General features: G+C 41.4%; 1 protein-coding gene across 2 annotated transcripts; it reads left to right on the top strand.

Annotated features, from left to right (window-relative positions):
• The first annotated feature begins 51 nt into the window (after positions 1 to 51).
• On the top strand, positions 52 to 15,225 carry LOC113546927 (catenin beta-1). Of its 2 annotated transcripts, none has more exons than XM_026947051.3 (16): positions 52 to 244; positions 6,755 to 6,804; positions 7,950 to 8,174; positions 8,274 to 8,527; positions 8,812 to 9,050; positions 9,380 to 9,581; positions 9,684 to 9,828; positions 10,517 to 10,620; positions 10,765 to 11,103; positions 11,280 to 11,438; positions 11,594 to 11,713; positions 12,085 to 12,235; positions 12,994 to 13,115; positions 13,193 to 13,253; positions 13,683 to 13,926; positions 14,257 to 15,225. In XM_026947051.3, the coding sequence occupies exons 2-15, from the start codon at positions 6,792 to 6,794 to the stop codon at positions 13,886 to 13,888; spliced, it is 2,340 nt and encodes a 779-aa protein (XP_026802852.1). In that variant the 5' UTR covers positions 52 to 244; positions 6,755 to 6,791; the 3' UTR covers positions 13,889 to 13,926; positions 14,257 to 15,225. The 2 variants fall into 2 exon arrangements, with proteins under 2 accessions (XP_026802852.1, XP_053095089.1); XM_053239114.1 differs by lacking the exon at positions 52 to 244 and adding an exon at positions 6,621 to 6,642.
• The last annotated feature ends 2,578 nt before the right edge of the window (positions 15,226 to 17,803 follow it).

The raw sequence follows: 17,803 nt of genomic DNA, 5'->3' as shown, positions 1-17,803 counted from the left end.
TGCGCAGTGCGACTCGGGCAGGGGCGACAGAGACGGGACGCCATTTTGAGGCTCCAGTTTCCAGCTAACATAGCAGCGAGCCGCAGCGGAGAGGAGGCACAGAAAAAAAAAGAAAACATATATATTTTTACCGGGCGGTCTTGCTGTTTTCATTCCAGTTTTGGATACTGAGAACGTTGCTCTCGCGTCGCTTAAAGAAGAAAGAAAAGGGGAAAAAACGGGTTATCCGTTTTTTTTGTATCAGGTACGTTTATAATGTGTGCGAGTTAATAGAAGTTTAGGCGTTTCTTCTGTTTACCATCGAAGCAGTTTGACTTTTACTAACTAACTAACTAACTCAGTGTGTCCATGTTTAAAAGACGGGGTGGATTTTAGGGCTTATTATTAATTTATTACTAATGATTAACTTTGTCATTTTACATGGTAACTACGTCGTAACTGAGATTTCTGAGTACTTGGCTAATTAGCCAACGTTCTCCTCGAAATAATTACATTTCTCACTCAGAACAGGTTTTTGTATTTTACATTTTCACATTCTTTACACTAAACTCTACAACTACACGCACATTTCAGGTGTGTGTGTGTGTGCGCGAGAGAACCACTGTTTGGATAGCTACCTATAATTGTTTTTTTTCCCTACCCGTATTGTGACAAGCGGTACCGGATTGGTTAACAATGAGTACACGCGAACAGTTTGCTAATTAGATACATTCACTAGCCAATGAGAGAGCACAGTTTTTGTGGTTGTGAGCCAATCCTGAGCGATGAGGCGGGACTTCTTGGAAAATAGGTGTGAAGTGATTGCGATTGCTAGCAGTGTTCTGTAATAAGGTTACATTTGATTAGCATATTTTGATAGTCACATTCCCAAAAAAAAATAATAATAATTTGTGGTATTAAGGTGCGTGTAACTGCACTAATTTTTAATATTACAATACATTAAAGGGTTTAAAATAAGTATTTGGGGGGTTTTCAGTTTAACAAGTTTGCTAACCACTTTATTACAACCTGTTTATCTAAAAAAAAAAAAAAAAAAAAAAAGCACAAAATGGAGGGCTACATCAAACCATAGCATGAACACAACTCACAAAATTTATCAAATACACCTGAAACCTAGAACATTAAGCATATTTTGAAATTATACTTATAAACACGAGTGAATTTCTGATTGATATTGTTAATATCTTAATAGTTGTTAGTTAGTAATTAATGAGTAACTAACCATTATGTAACTAGTGAACTCAGTTGAACAAAAGATGATTTACGCTTTCAGTGTTGTACTATTTGATAATATCCTTTGTTTCTTCATTGATGCTGACTTATTGCCTTGCAAGGAAACCCAGAAAACCCTGCACCAGTGTTGTTGAACCTGCAGTTATGTCCTCGGTGAACTGACCAATAGTCTTATAAGGTAAAGTTTGTCTCCGCTGCCTCTGAAATCACAACTACGCAGTTCTACAGCTCTGACAATGTTGATCGTTTAAACCGGTAATGAGAAACTTTCGATCTTTGGGTTAATGAGGAAATTGAGTAATCATGATTCGCTGACGTGTCAGCAAGGTGCAATAAAATCGGAGTTTTTCAATGGAGGACTTGACGGCGCTTTTTACACCTAGTACCTAGAACCACCCAGTGTTTTTTTTTTTTTTTTTTTTTTTTTTTTGCCATTTGCTGTGAATGAAAGATCACCAGAAAGCCAGTTGTGAGGCATGCAGCGATGAAAACCTACCCATACAGCCTTGATTCGTTTTCTCGTTTTGGTTTACGCAGGACATTGGTGTAGCACTACAGCTCTGTTTTTGGCTCAGTACAGCAGGGAAAAATGCTGCAGTCAGAAATACACGGCACGTTTGGTTCTCTTCCTCCAGTCGAGTCAGTTTGATTCAGGGTTGAATCACCTTCTCAGCTCAGTCGGCTCACACTCGGAAGCGGACCGAGACGACGTCTCTCTCAGACGCTCTCCGTTATATTGCTGTCTTCTGATCTGCCTAAAGCAACTGTGCTGAGGAGAAAACACACCAGGGTTTGATTCAAACGGAGTAAACCCAGCATGTGTGGAAGCGGCTTAGGGACTCGTGTGCTACTTTGTGCCAAAAATATTTGTTTCATGTAAACAAATTGCTTATTTCCATGGGAATTCATACAAATTAAGTTCCCTGAGTGCATGCTGTTACTGACTTTTAGAAGCAGGTTTTATTTAAGAGAACTGCTCACGCCGCTCTTCAACTCCGATGCCGTTTTTCAGGAACTCATCAGTTTTCCTGCACTATAGACTACGACCTAATGTAATCCCTGCTCTAACACAAGCCCTGACTCATCATCAGCTCCTTAACAACCTTTTCGTAAGGATAAAACGCGAGTGTTTGTGCAGGAACAGGGGACTGAAGGAGCAGGATTAGGAAACTGCTATAGAGCGCGTCTTTGATCTCGCAGACGGAGAGCTGTGCGTCGTCTTGCTCGGGGGGAAAACCCAGAAACACTGCATCCGCTTTCCCTTACGCCACTGCACGGAAAATGTAGACGGAGAATAACATGTTTAGCTTGGTTTAGCTTAGTCGTGTTGTGTGGTTCGTGATAAGCGATCCTTTGCTGTGAATTTCCATCACAGCAAAGTAGTCTGAATGAAGCCATAAAGGACGGTCAGGCGGCGTCCTACGTTTGCTTTGTAGATGCGGCTTTTCTAAATCACTTCCATATGGACGAGGGCGGCACGTCTTCGTGCTTGGTTTGAATCGCTGCGCTCGTTTTTGGGGAAGATAGGAGCCCTTCTATAAGGTTCACCATTCTGTACATTGTCTTTGAAAAGCAGATATGTGATGTATTTTTTTTAAAATGGTGTGATTGATGGTTAGATTGTCATGTTGTGGCTTTATCGCTCCCTTCCACTCTGACTCTGAGCAAGTCCTGGGGCAGTCACGGAAATGTTTTCAGTTCCTCAGCGAAGCATTGAAATTTTTTTCCCCCCCCAGTCTAATCTGAACGATGTTGAATGAACTGCTCACAAAGTGTGTTTTCATAGCCACAGCTGCTCCTGTGTGCACTCGGAGCGTTCTTCGAAGAGGAACAGCCCCCTTCACCCGCTTTAAAAAAAAAAGGCCCGATTTATTAACTTTGGCACGACTTCACAGCTCTACAGTTTCCCTCCTCCTATTAAGAAGCTTTCTGTCTGGTTCGGTGTAGGCAGACGTCTGAAGTGCTGTACAGTACCTCCCCGGCAGCCACACACACACACACACACACACACACACACAGTGGAATGTCCGACGCTGACTGCAGGATGTTTTCATAAATGTGGGTTCCTGTAATTACCTGTGTGTAAAAGGGGCTCTTTTTCTGAGTAAGAGCTTCAGATGAGCTGCTTGAATATTTAAAAAAAATTTTTTTTTTAAGCCTGAGCGAGGGTGTGAATTGCTTTATTTTAAGCTCCCCTCAAATGTTAATGTGGCTAACGATGCACGAAAAGCTTGATCGTGTGTATATAATGCAAATAAAGACTGAAATTTAAGCATTTTTTCCTTAATTCCTCAAGACCAAGATCTATTCTTGTTATGGATTCGGGCGTTGAAACGGATGGGGTGGAAAAAGGTAAATAAACTGCGTTCTAGCGATGCTCGTTTTGCATTTCAATAACTCGAGTACTCGACAGAGACGAATCGCACACTGACTCTCGAGAAGCCTGTTGTGTCTTGACGAAACGTAACCACAGCTGGTATTTGGCCAACGTTTTCAGCTATTAGCTGTGGCGTTCTCTCAGTTGTGGTTGTGTGTTTAAAAGCGAGGTGATTTGCTCTAACTTTCACCATCCTGTACTCTCAAGTTTTAGTTTTTTGTTAATCTTTTCACTCGGCACTCATTTTTCAAAGCTTTGGTCACTTTAAAAAAAAAAAAAAAAAAAAAAAGGAGGGAGGGCAGTCTGCAAGTCGCTGAATAAATCAGAGGGAGCTCTGTTTGTGTCTTAAACGTAATTGATGAAGTTACAAGATTAGATTAATTTGGGGACTTTCGAAGTCAGCTAGTTCTGAGATTATGCCGTGGAGTGTTGTACAACGTCCAGTCACCGTTCTGAGGGTTTTCAGAATGGAAGGGCTTTTAACGGCAAATTTAATATTAAGTTAATTTAAGTGCCGTTGACGTATCAACGCAATAAAATGACCACAGGTGACGCGAGTTTCTAGCAGGTTGTATTTTCGACCAACCTGGATGTTTGCGTCACACAGTCGTCTCATCACGCTCCATTCACAGCATGGCGTCCAAGCAGTGGAGGTGGCACTGGAGCAGAGAAGAGACGCTGGCTCTTATTTCAGTTTGGGGGCAAACCAAGGTTCTAGCGACAATCTGAAAACACAAAACAATAATCGCAAAGTATCCGAGAGGCATCCATTTTTCGTTTCCCGGCTTGGACAGTGTTTAATGTCTGGGGAACGGTCATTCGTACACACTCTACGAGAATAAATACAGCAAATAGCAGCAGTCAAACATCTGTAATGGGATGAAAGCTGCATAGAAAAATCACAGACATGTACGTCTGGACTAAAATTATCACAAGACTGCTGAGTTTGTCGAAAAAACAGGTAGACAGGTAATTCAGCCTGTAATTTTCCTCAGAGGAGGACGGAGGAAAAGAACAACATGGAAATAAAATCACAGAGCAACCTGTAAAATAGAAAATTACCCCAGAACCCCATGTAAATTTAATCCCATCCAGATAAGGCTTACGAGTCAGATTTCATGATGTTTTTGCCAGACTTGTCTGAACAAACACTCGTACCTGTCCCTGTAATGTTCGTTATTAAATGTTACACAGTGTACTGAGCGATACAGGGACACACATTAGTGACATTGTGTCTTTCAAGCAGATTCGTTACAGGTTGTGTTTTCATGCTGTTGTGGTTGCTTTGGTAGTACCATGAGGGGGAGAAAAAAGCAATGCTGATAAAAGGATTTGCATGTTAGTCACCGTTTAATTAATCGCTAATCTCTTGCTTGGTAGCTCAAGGGGAATTCAAGGTAGTGGTGCAAGTAGATTTTGGACTTTTTCTTTTTTTCTTTTTCTGAATGTCGTATTTATTTATTTATTTAATGAAAAGCACTAATCGTTTAACTCGAGCTGCCGAGCACTCGTGAGGCGTTTACTCTCCAGCCCAACGAGTCGCAGCTCAGGAAGCCGAACCTAAAAGTGGTTTCCGTTGTCCTGGATTAGTCCACATCCTCTCTCATTCTGCGAAAACGCTAAGGCAGGTTTGTGGCTGTTTACTAGATTTTTAGTGTTGGTTTGAAGCTCCGTCTAACGTGTTTATACAAGTTCTCTGGTTTAGTCAGCATATTAAGTGGAAAAAAGGCTAATTCAGCATGAAATGCTTTCCTGGAACAGCTGTGTTTAAAAAGAAATAAAAAAAAATGTGATGAAAAGGTGTGCCGTTACAACTATGGTTTAGTGTGTTTGGCCTAAACTTTTTTTTTTCCTCCGTGGTATACATTTTTTTTTAAAAATAAATTTTCTTATTGCTACAAATCTCATGATCACAGGTCAATCTTGACTACCAATACACCCTCTTCAGCTTATCTTATCTCTCTTCAGTGTGTTATTCATTGGGTTTCACAGACACACACATTATAAAAATAAAGAAAGAAAAGATTTTAAATTTATCCCATCTGTTGCACTCCTACTTCCTTCTGTCGTCTTGTTTGAGAACTAGATGCATACATCCCAGTGCGACTAGCCTGGTTGTGTTTTTTTTATTTTTTTTTATTAAGCGCACACAAAGGGATCAAGCTACCCGACTGTAGCTGCCAATGGCATTACTAAAACAGTCGCTGTATGTCCGAGTGCTTGAGAAAGTATGGGATCTGATCAGATACTGAGTTTACCAGAATGTCTAGAGTTATTTCAGTTATTTATAATCTCTAGAAGAGGCACAGTGTAGCCTGGCTAGTCCTCGTGTGTAGACATATCCACTGGTCATCGGTTCCTGCCGATATGTTTCGTTGAACCACATTTTGAATTTATCTTCTTAGGGTTTTAGATAGAGAATCAAGTCTTTTGCTGAAATGGTCCAAAGGTGGCCACCGGATTACTTTTACCTTTACAAACAAATCATTTCGGTTTCTGTGTCTTAAAGAAAGAAACCAGCAAACGCATGTCATTAGGCTGTGGGCTTGCAATTGATGGTGCTGTGTAGTCGTTTTCAGTCCAGTGTTACAGACAGGCCTGATCGGGAAGCAGTGCCATAAACCACTTAAACGCTTCTGGTAGAAATGAGCGTCTGTCTATTCCAACGCTGTTTTTCAATTAGCTTGTTGATCTTCATCACGTTGTTCAGCACATCTCGATACTCTCATCGAGCGCTGATGAATGACGCTGACTAACCCTCAGGAATGTTTTTATTGCCAGTGCCATGATGACTCACTGTGTGTGTGTGTGTGTGTGGTGTGAGGTGAGTGAGACACACAAACACACACACAGCTGCTTGAATGCTGGGAGTTTCCCTGAGAACACACACACACACACACACACACACACACACACACACACACACACACAGCTTGAGGCTGTATGACTCGAGCCCCCACTCTCACACACAGACAGCTGTTGTCTGAAAGGAATGGAGTGCTGAATACAGACGATCAGGTTTCAGGCTGTTTGTAAGAGCCCGTATCGCATGTCCTCTTCCACAACTTTGCCAAGTTACACTTTGTGCCTTTGCAGAATTTCCTTCTTTATGCTCACGACTGCGTTTCTTTGTTTTCCCCACAGATTTGGAAGTAGTTCGGACTGACGGCTCGGCATCACGATGGCTACCCAGTGTGAGTACACATTTTCTGCAGTCTCAGAAATTCTAATTATAGCCCGGAATTAAATGAACGGGTTCGCACGGGAATGAGCGACCGGAAAACATGGCGCCCTCCCCCACTCCGCAAACACAAACACACCTAACGATGCCACACACAGCGACTGAAACTTGGGCAGGACCTGTTTAAACGTGTAGAAAAGTCTAGAAGCCAGTCATCATAATGAGGGCAACATAGTAGTTTACTGTATATGTAATGCATGTGGTATTGTTTTTGTTCACGGTGTGCATGTATACTAGATTAGAGTCAGCCATTCAAATTAAAGGGGCATTAGGTAAGATTTATTTTTTTATTTTATTTTGAAAGACTAGTCCTCTTAACAGTTGGGTGGCTTTGACAATGATATTTTTATTTTTTTATTTTTTTTAAGCTCCTTGAGCCCATCCCCCTTTTCCCACTCATGTTCCTAAAGCTCAAGCCCCTTGGATCTACAGTGTTATATAGAGTAGAATGTCTATAAAATGTCTAACAGGAAGCTCATCCAAACACAAGTGTGCATTCCAGACCAGAAATCAATTTTCCAAATGGAGTTTCTCAGCCACATATTATGTTCTACTTATTTTCGAAGGTTATTTGTACAAGTAAGGAACAGAAAAAAAAAAAAAAAACTTTTGCCACTTTAATACACAGGAGTCCGGATGTAACTTCCAGACTCAAGCTCTTTATTGCATAAATAGCGATTGAACTGTAATAAAGAAGTAATGCTGGTTAGGTTAGCATTCTGAATGCTAACCAGTGAGTGTTTACATGTAAAAAAAAAAATAAATAAATAATAATAATAATAACGACAAGAACTTGTAATCACCAGAACTTAAGGCAAATAGTCAAATTTCTTTTATATATTCCTGTAGTGAGGTAGTGGTGGTGGCGGCATCTCTGCTTTTTATGCGTCTTAGTTGACTTAGTTGAAGATTAATGGCTGAGTTGCCGGTGGGTTCTAGTCATTTTACTGGTAAATTTTTTTTGTGAGGCTTTTTTTTATGGTTGCACACAGTGCTTTGTCTTTTTTTTTTTTTTTTTTCCTCCACCTTCATTTTGATTCAAAGAGACTCTTCCTCTCTGATTAATATCCCTTCTTTGCTGTGGGTGGGGGTGTATAGCTGATCTGATGGAGCTGGACATGGCGATGGAGCAGGACCGGAAGGCTGCAGTGAGCCACTGGCAGCAGCAGTCCTACCTGGACTCAGGTATCCACTCTGGAGCCACCACCACGGCACCCTCACTCTCCGGCAAGGGGAACCCGGAGGACGAGGAGCTGGACAACCAGGTGCTGTATGAGTGGGAGCAGGGATTCAGTCAGCCCTTTACACCGGAGCAGGTGGCAGGTACGAGTTGGTTTCTGTGCTCTAGGAGCTCCGCGAAAGTAGTTTGTGGCAAATATCCACAGGTTGCTGCATGCATATCACCCATATCGCTTTTTCTAGACATGGACGGGCAGTACGCCATGACCCGTGCCCAGCGTGTGCGTGCCGCCATGTTCCCCGAGACCCTGGATGAGGGCATGCAGATCCCCACCACCCAGTTTGACTCCGCTAACCCCACCAACGTGCAGCGGCTGGCTGAGCCGTCCCAGATGCTCAAACATGCCGTGGTGAACCTCATCAACTACCAGGATGACGCTGAACTTGCCACAAGGGCTATTCCAGAGCTCACCAAGCTCCTCAACGACGAAGACCAGGTGAAGATTGCTTAGTTTCTACTAAAAAACATATATATTTCTGGGGGGGATTTAAGGTAACACTAGGTATATTTAAAAATAAATCAGGTATTGTTTTTTTTTGTTTGTTTGTTTGTTTGTTTTTTTTTTTCAAGGCTGACCCAAAAATGTTTCTGCTGTGTAGCATCTTAACTTTTGAAAATGAAAATGAAAATAAAAAGGACACGAGGACTTTGGGGAAAGACTTTTCACAAAACTGGAGCAGCATGTTTCACTTTTTAACTGTCTACCTTTTCTCTGTGGAGGTGGTGGTGAATAAGGCATCCGTCATGGTGCATCAGCTGTCGAAGAAGGAGGCGTCGCGGCACGCCATCATGCGCTCCCCTCAGATGGTGTCGGCCATCGTGAGGACCATGCAGAACACGGCCGACGTGGAGACGGCACGCTGCACCGCCGGCACACTGCACAACCTCTCCCACCACCGGGAGGGCCTTCTCGCCATTTTCAAATCCGGCGGCATCCCTGCTCTCGTCAAGATGCTTGGGTAAGAGCTAGGCTCTGAGGAAACATTGTGATGCACAGCTGTTTGTAGTGGCTGTGGAATCTCAGCATAATCATTCAAATATTACCCAATTATAAGGTAAAAAATGTCTGTTTTTGTTCATGGTGTTAACAGTGAGTTTGCTTCGCACTCTGTCGTATTATTTTTCTACAACAGTTTATTCTAAAGCATTTTATTATTTACTTCTTTGCCAAAAACTTGCTTGTAAAATAAAATGCAGTAAATGGGAGATCACATTTTATAACAGTCAGTTATACAAATAATCACAATTTAATTGCTTGAATAACATTTTGTGTGTGTGTGTGTGTCAGATCCCCAGTGGACAGCGTGCTGTTCTACGCCATCACAACCCTGCACAACCTCCTCCTGCACCAGGAAGGAGCTAAAATGGCCGTCCGTCTGGCCGGTGGCCTGCAGAAGATGGTCGCCCTGCTAAACAAGACCAACGTTAAATTCCTGGCCATCACCACAGACTGCCTACAGATCCTGGCTTACGGCAACCAGGAGAGCAAGGTGAAGATGGATTCCGTGACCAAAAACGTGATGTTTGTACTGTTGTTGAACTGTATGCTCACTAAGTTTGTTTGTCTAAGCAAGTTGCCTCTGTTCCTTTAGTTGATCATCTTGGCTAGTGGCGGCCCTCAGGCTCTGGTGAACATCATGAGGACCTACACGTACGAGAAGCTGCTGTGGACCACCAGCCGTGTGCTCAAAGTTCTCTCCGTTTGCTCCAGTAACAAACCTGCCATCGTGGAGGCTGGTGCGTTTATACAGGCAAACACCCACACACAATGGTCAAAGCGTTCAGGTTTTTATTGGCTTTGACTTGAATGCTAATGCAATTGCACAGGGTGTCTGTGTGTGTTAGAAAGCATTCATTTGCCTGACATTACATTGTACAAATTCAAGGCCTCAAGTTTAATATACATGGCTTTTTAGGTTGTTCTTTTTTTTTTTTGGTGTGTATATTTTTTCCATTCTCCTTATGAGACTAAGACGTGTGCTCCTTTGGAAGATGTAGTTATCCAAAGTGACTTGGAATTGCACTGAGTACAGTCAGGATTCTTGCTCATGGATCCATCAGTGACAATTTGAGGAAATGCAATAATCAAGTAGACATGGCTGGAGAGCAGCAAATCTTAGAACCTCACTACATAGTGTATTTGAAATAAATGAGTTAAAAACACTTAAGTGGTCTGGCCTCTAAGATTATTGATTTTATAGCAGGAAAAAAAACCCCACAAATGAATTTTCCTACAATTTCCCTTACATGAGAGTTATTCATGTAGCAGATGTTTTATATTAATTGTGTGTACTGCAAATTAGGTCTTAAATCTTAAAATTTATTCATATTTTAAAAGGTTCTAAGCTTTGGCATACCTGTAGACACCCTGCATGCAGCACTTGGCAAGTCTGTGTTTTTATTTTATCACTGTGTGTAATTTCAGGAGGCATGCAGGCTCTTGGCCTTCACCTGACCGACCCCAGTCAGCGACTGGTACAGAACTGCCTCTGGACCCTCAGAAACCTGTCAGATGCTGCCACCAAGCAGGTACACACACAAACACACACACACACGTGTGCACAATTTGTAATTTATTATTTAAAAATGAATAGTATGATATGTAGGTACTTTATTTTTCAGTCTGTATTTTCAGCCTTGTTAACTTGGCTTTAATTGTTTTGCCTGCTATAGGAGGGGATGGAAGGCCTGCTCGGCACCCTGGTCCAGCTGCTCGGCTCGGACGACATCAACGTGGTGACGTGCGCCGCCGGCATCCTGTCCAACCTTACCTGCAACAACTACAAGAACAAAATGATGGTGTGCCAGGTCGGTGGCATCGAGTCGCTCGTGCGCACCGTGCTTAGAGCCGGAGACCGCGAGGACATCACCGAGCCGGCCGTGTGCGCTCTCCGCCATCTCACCTCCAGACACCAAGATGCTGAAATGGCCCAGAATGCTGTGCGCCTTCACTACGGCCTTCCTGTGGTGGTCAAACTGCTGCACCCGCCCTCACACTGGCCTCTTATTAAGGTACAAGGTTTTTACCAGCTATTTATCAGAATTTAAATGAATTAAGAAAAAGTATTAGAGTTGTATAGATTATCTAATTACGTATTTGTCAAATAGTTATGGAAATTTGTTGCCCATTGCACCACCTTTATGTTAGCTGTACGTGTCTGATCATTCCGTTTTGCTCCCCCTCCCAGGCCACGGTTGGTCTGATCCGTAACCTGGCGCTATGTCCAGCCAATCACGCGCCACTGCGCGAGCAGGGTGCCATCCCCCGATTAGTCCAGCTGCTCGTGAGGGCACACCAGGACACCCAGAGACGCACCTCCATGGGAGGCACACAGCAACAGTTTGTGGTGAGTATTTTGGCCAGTGCCTCAAATCAAAATTACTACTTTGTGGAAATGGTTTCTCTACTGACAGACACAAGTACAGACCAAAAGCTCATGGTTTAAAAAAAAAAAAAGGCTTAAGATTGTGATTGAGTTTCTTTTGTATGCGTACTTTACAGGAAGGAGTTCGAATGGAGGAGATCGTAGAGGGCTGCACTGGCGCGCTCCACATCCTGGCCAGAGATGTGCACAACAGAATTGTTATCCGAGGACTCAACACCATCCCTCTGTTTGTTCAGGTACAGCATAAGTTTTGCAAATGATGTGCTAAGCTGATAGAGAGGGGCTAGCTATGTGCTACTGATTGTTGTATATACAAGATAGCTACTTTTCTGAAACCAGTTCTTGACGTGGACGATATTAAATGGGACATTAAAGTGACAAATTAAAAAGGTCAGTCCTGTTTTGTTCTGTCTTACAAAAGTTTCTGAGGCAAATTGGAGCCCTTAGCATGTCTAAAGTTTTCTAGACCAATCTGATCTTTAATAAGGTAAATCGCAAACCGGAAATATTTATATTGTATAAGGCTTGAGTGAAACTAAAGGTTATAGTTCAGTTCATGAACAAAAGCACCAGTACTCAAGAGCTGCCTCTCTCCTTCGTTGTGCAGTTGCTGTACTCTCCGATCGAAAACATCCAGCGTGTGGCGGCCGGTGTGCTGTGCGAACTGGCACAGGACAAGGAAGCGGCCGAGGCCATCGAAGCAGAGGGAGCCACGGCGCCCCTCACTGAACTGCTGCACTCCAGGAACGAGGGAGTGGGTGAGTGTGTGTTTAGAGGGGAGGTTCAATCGAAACTGTTCAAGTTAGACACGTGCTTAAGCCAGTTGTTGGCATTCGTGCTTTCTTTGTTTTTCTGCATGTTAAGCAACTTGCAGTGCCAGTTAGCTTTTTGGAAATGAAAATTAGGTCGTTTCTGACATCACTGTGTAGAAAAATATAATTTTTTACATTTATAATCTAGCTGCTTTCACATAATTTGTGGAAAATCCACTGTTGCATTTTGAAACTCGTCTTCAAAGACATTTTCCTCTCGAAAGTGCAAACCATTCGCAGTGGCATTGTGTGTTAATTTCAACATTTTTCCCTCTACAAACTAATCTGTATGTGGCAGTAGATTAGTACCCATGTGGGTTTGATCAATTCTTCATGGTCTTTTTGTTGCTTCAGCTTTTTTTAGGCAGGTACAGTGTGTTCTATTTGGAAGGCAACATAAGGACAGCTGTCTGAGGTTTCTTTATTTTGGACGAATTCAAAGTAGCACAATGTGTCCTCGTTTGGAAAAGGCAATCCCATAATTTGGTTCATCAGACCATGAAAGTTTCAGGCACACTGCAAACAGACTCATTGCTCTGACATTTCAGTTCAAAACACATACAATATATCTTTTTTATTGTAATAAACCTCGATAAAGGCTAGGCTGTTACTCTGATATGAAACAAACTTGTTTAAGTGTCGCTAACATTTAAAAACAAAAAGCATTACTAAATTGTAATCACTCTCTCTCTCTGTCTGTCTAGCTACGTATGCGGCAGCTGTGCTGTTCCGCATGTCTGAGGACAAACCTCAGGACTACAAGAAGCGGCTGTCTGTGGAGCTGACCAGCTCTCTCTTCAGAACAGAGCCCATGGCCTGGAACGAGGTTTGTGCACTCGGTAATGGAGTACACACGTGATTTAATTATATGGCTGTATTTGATTTTCTGTCCATCTTTCTTAGACTGGTGATATGGGTCTGGATATAGGAGCTCAAGGAGAGCCTGTTGGATACAGACCAGACGGTAAGAGTCCTGCCACGTTTACTCTGTTGCATCCATTACGTTGATGCAGTTGATAGCAAAAACAATCCTGGTTTATTTTATTTAATTAGTATTTACTATTGAATCCACAATTAATTATCCAAATATTCAGCCAACTTAGGACCTGTTATCACCCTGATAAACAGTCTTTTATTTCAGATTGTAATTCTAACCGTATATATTATACATATAGATTCACATTTTGCATCCATATTTTTATGAACTCCTAGAATGGTGAATGTATCATGAGGTGAACCGAAGTTTTACTTGAATGCACCATTTGTGTTTAAACAGAAAATAACTGCACATTTGTGTATAAGTGCGCCACTGCACTACTTTGTGCACCTGTACTTTTTTCCAGCTTATCTTTCATGTCTATATGTGTTTTTCCCTCCCTCTTTCTTGTCATAGACCCAAGCTACCGCTCCTTCCACTCGGGCTATGCCCAGGACGGCCTGGGCATGGATGGCATGCTGGAACATGAGCTCGCTGGCCACCATCCCGGAGCAGAGTACCCAGTGGAGGGGCTTCCTGACCTCGGCCACAGCCACGACCTGATGGACGGCCTTCCTCCCACAGACTCCAATCAGCTGGCCTGGTTCGACACGGACCTCTAAACACATTCTCACACACACACAGTCTGCAAGTAGAGAAGGTGAGAGATGCCAAAGGGGGGGGAAAAGAAAACCATACTACCAGGTTTACATGTTTGCACTGTCTATAATCTGTTTTAGTGTGGTGTAATGATTAATTCCTTCCGAGAGGAGCAAGGCTAATGTAGCGAAAACATAAAGGAAGCTTTGAACATGACCTATGATTTTAATTTTTAACTTCTCTTTATAAGGTCTTTGTGGGTTTTAACCTCCATGATCGTGCAAATTTCTGTTTTTAGCTTTTTTTGGCCAATTCTACACTCATTTCTGGTAAAACTTGTTTCTATAATGCTGAATTGTTTCTTTTTTTTTTTTTTTTGTCTCCCTTGCAGTTGTATTGCGTGAATGAATCTGCATTGTGATTTTTGCCTAAGGAGTCACGGAAGGGTTGCGGCGGGTGCGCGAGCATATCGGAAAGTGCCTGACAATGCACACACACACACAAACACTGCACACACACACATACACACAATGTACATGTACACACCTGTTGGAGACGAGAGGGAGTTTTCTACGAGGAACAAGAGGAAGGGAAGCCAACCCCCCTTTTTTGTTGTTATTATTCTGGACTTTATTTTTTCCACTTGGCCACGACGGAGGAAGGAAAGTCGAGAGGGATTTTGGGAGCGGGTGCTCTTTTAAGAGTGGAGATGGAAGATCTAAAGATGGAACTGTAAACCTTTTTAGCTTTGTTTTTATTTCACTTTCCTTTTTTTAACTTTTTTTTTTTTTTAAAGATCAGTCTATGGTACTGACCTCCTAGCTTGATTTTGACCTAGTATGTATTCATTAATTGTTTTTTTTTTTTTTTTTTTTCCCCACTTTTTTGTTTCAGCAGTAATTTGTATTTCCTTTTTATGTCTTCTGTAGTGTTGAGTTGTAGTGGACTTGCCTCGTTTTGGTTTCTCAAATCTTTCTCACGTAAACGGTGTCGAACACTAATAATCGGTTTCTATGTAATCTGACTGAAAGTGTAACGATGTGTAGCTTTTTTTTATACGATCAGCTGTTAAACCTTGGAGTATTGGGGTGGGAGAAATATATGCATTCTTATTAAAGAAAAAAAAGGTATGCCCAGAGAGGCGCTTTTCAGTGTCACAGTTGTTCCAAATAAGGTGTGGGGTGAAATATGGAGAGTAGGGGAGAAGAGGGGGCACGGGCTTGACAAAGATCTTTTCTTTTCTATGCTATCTCGAGGTAGTCTCTCTATTGAAGCGACGTCGTTGTTTTTGTTTGCCTGTGCGGCTTCTTTTGGGAACATGGATAATGACATAGCTAAACAATAAAAGACTTTTATTCCACTTTGTATCCCAGGACTGTTTTCTTCCCCACCCAACATTGGATTTCACTACCATGACGTGCTGATTTTTATGGCATGGTTGCTTTTCTCAGTTTTGAGTGGACAAGAGGTTTTTAATTTTCTCTACAGGAGAAATCAGAATTCTGAGAAACTAGATTTATTGGCCCCCTTCATGAAAATATGTGAAGGTTTTATATAAATTAATATGAATAACCTGCATGACCTGATTTTTCACAAATACACAGCAACATTGTGCACAAAGTGTTACTTTTAAAAGTATCAGCTTCCTTACACGTAATATTTTGAGATGCCTTCCCTGAAAGAAAATACTCTTCCGAGTGATGAGTAATGTTTTGTGCTTTGCGGTTTCTCGGTAACATGACGAGCCGTGTTCTTTTGAAAGCATAGCTATACACAGATAAAAAGGTATGACTTTAATAAATGAAAATTGTACTCATTGCCAAATCGCTGTGCTGTAAGAAGAATAAAATCATTTAAGGCATGCTGTTACAGGAAAATGATCAACTTTGGCTTGGTCACAGTAACTCCGCTTCATCACACCATCCACATTTTATTCCATGCTTAGCGAGAGTCTTCCTCACGGTTTCTATTTTCCTGTTGGTGTGTCCTAATCAAACTGTTTGCACATCATCGCATTGACACGGCTCCAAATTGTATCCTCATGCGTCAGATTGTTGATTATGAACAAAGATGTGTCGTGTCATCATCCTGTTTGAAGCCCTTGCGTGTAATTGATTTGAGGTCGCTCATCTACAAATCAGCCTTTCAGGGAAATAAAGTGTTCCCGTCTGTGTGTGTGTGTGTGTGTGTGTGTGTGTGTGTTGCTCTAACCAGCCAACCCTCTTTTATAAGTAGATGCTGTATCTTTTTTATTAGGTCAGAGCCTAAGCTTTTCGGTAGCCATGTTAAAATGAATGTAGTTCATCAGGTGTCACGTTGCTGCAAAACTCATAAGCTGACACATTAAATGACAGGTAAATTTTATTGCATCATAAGTATGAGCCAATCATGTTCAGATATGCAAATGCAGGCCATGCAACATTTCAACATGAAAGATGTAGAAGGTTGCAAATAGCTGTTGATTACTATATGAAAGGAGGTTTAAAAAAAAAAGAGCATTTTTACAAGCAGGTATCTGACCAGTCTCACCCACTTCTGAAGGAATTCTGACCAATCGTTTCCATTCCTAAAGGAAATCTGACCAATCCCAAAAAATTCTTGATGGAACTCTGACCAATCCTGTCTGTTCCTGAAGGAATTCTAACCAATCCTGCCCACTCTTGCAGCCATCATATTTGTGTCTCACAAATATATTTGTGCCTCTGTGATATTTTCCAAAGAACTTCGTTGGTTCTTTTCCCCAAAATATAATCAAATTGGTAACTTAAAACCGTAGCAACCGTGAGCGCCTTGAATGTAACTTAACACAACAGCGATACGTCGATCTTGTTACTGCTCGGAAGAAGAAACACAAGATTTTTGGGGAGTAGCTGTAGCTACATGTACCGATGGTACTAGCTTCACTACAATTTTTAGTAGCATAGCAGGATTGGAACTATTTACTTTTAGTAGCAAATGTAGTACGATAAAACTAGCTAGGTAGATATTTCCAGAAACAAACTGAACCGAGAGTAGTGGAGTGAGCCCACCCTGCATCGGCGTCGTTTTTAAGAACATGGTAACCAACCTGCCCTATGACTTATTGTTCATAAGCATATATGATTTGACATTTTATTATTGTGTACTTAATCAAATTTGGTTTCTATCCCTAACCCAGTTATACTGCTTTAGAGGCTTTTGCAGATATTAAAATATATAAATTCATTTTTCATTTTAATATCACAGTTGGAACATACATATGAGGTCTACTGAATATGTAAATTAGTGGAATAGCATAGAGTTTAAATATAGAAATAAATGAAAACCTTAGAACCTTTGTCACTGTTTGGTGTCATTGGTGTCGTTCGCTCAACACCAGTAGAGTTTCCCACCACACTAAGTTAATAGTTGACTTATAAATTCAAAATATTCCTGTGGATAACTTAGATGTCATTGGTGTTACATGTTTAAATCATCAAATTACTGTAAAATAAAGTTTTACTGAAAAAAACAAACACTTTAATCGAATAATTTATTGATTGTGTGCTTTTACGCCATCTTGGAAATGCATAATTAATGGAAAGGTCATTGGTATTACTGTGGTGTCAGTGGTGTAACAGCCTGTACTTATGACAATGACAATAACTCCAGTGACTTAAAGTAATGGCACCACTGTGAAGAATTGTTGTTCATTCAATAAGAATTATATCAGCCATAATTTCTAAATAGAATATGAATACAATTCAAAATGTGAACATTTTGCTGTTCAGAAAATCTGAATATATATGGAGAATGACCCATCTGTTGATTTAAAAAAAAACAAAACAAACACCAAACACTGAGTGGCTAGTTAGTGCTTAGTAGCTTGTAGCGTAGCTAGCTACCTTATCTAAAGTGTAGTTTAGCTATTTTTATATCATGAGTAGCTTGACAAATAACAGTTAAGACACACCACTAAT

Source organism: Pangasianodon hypophthalmus, chromosome 13, assembly GCF_027358585.1.
Source record: "Pangasianodon hypophthalmus isolate fPanHyp1 chromosome 13, fPanHyp1.pri, whole genome shotgun sequence".
NCBI classification, from domain to species: Eukaryota; Metazoa; Chordata; class Actinopteri; order Siluriformes; family Pangasiidae; genus Pangasianodon; species Pangasianodon hypophthalmus.
The sequence above is the reverse complement of the archived record's forward strand: the minus strand, read 5'-3'. Positions and strand labels throughout refer to the sequence as shown.

What these genes read in the sequence shown, in the direction of transcription:
- LOC113546927 (XM_026947051.3), top strand. An exon ending in GCTCTCGTCAAGATGCTTGG is followed by an intron (nt 9,051 to 9,379) that starts GTAAGAGCTAGG and finishes TGTGTGTGTCAG; the next exon opens with ATCCCCAGTGGACAGCGTGC. An exon ending in CCATCCCTCTGTTTGTTCAG is followed by an intron (nt 11,714 to 12,084) that starts GTACAGCATAAG and finishes TTCGTTGTGCAG; the next exon opens with TTGCTGTACTCTCCGATCGA.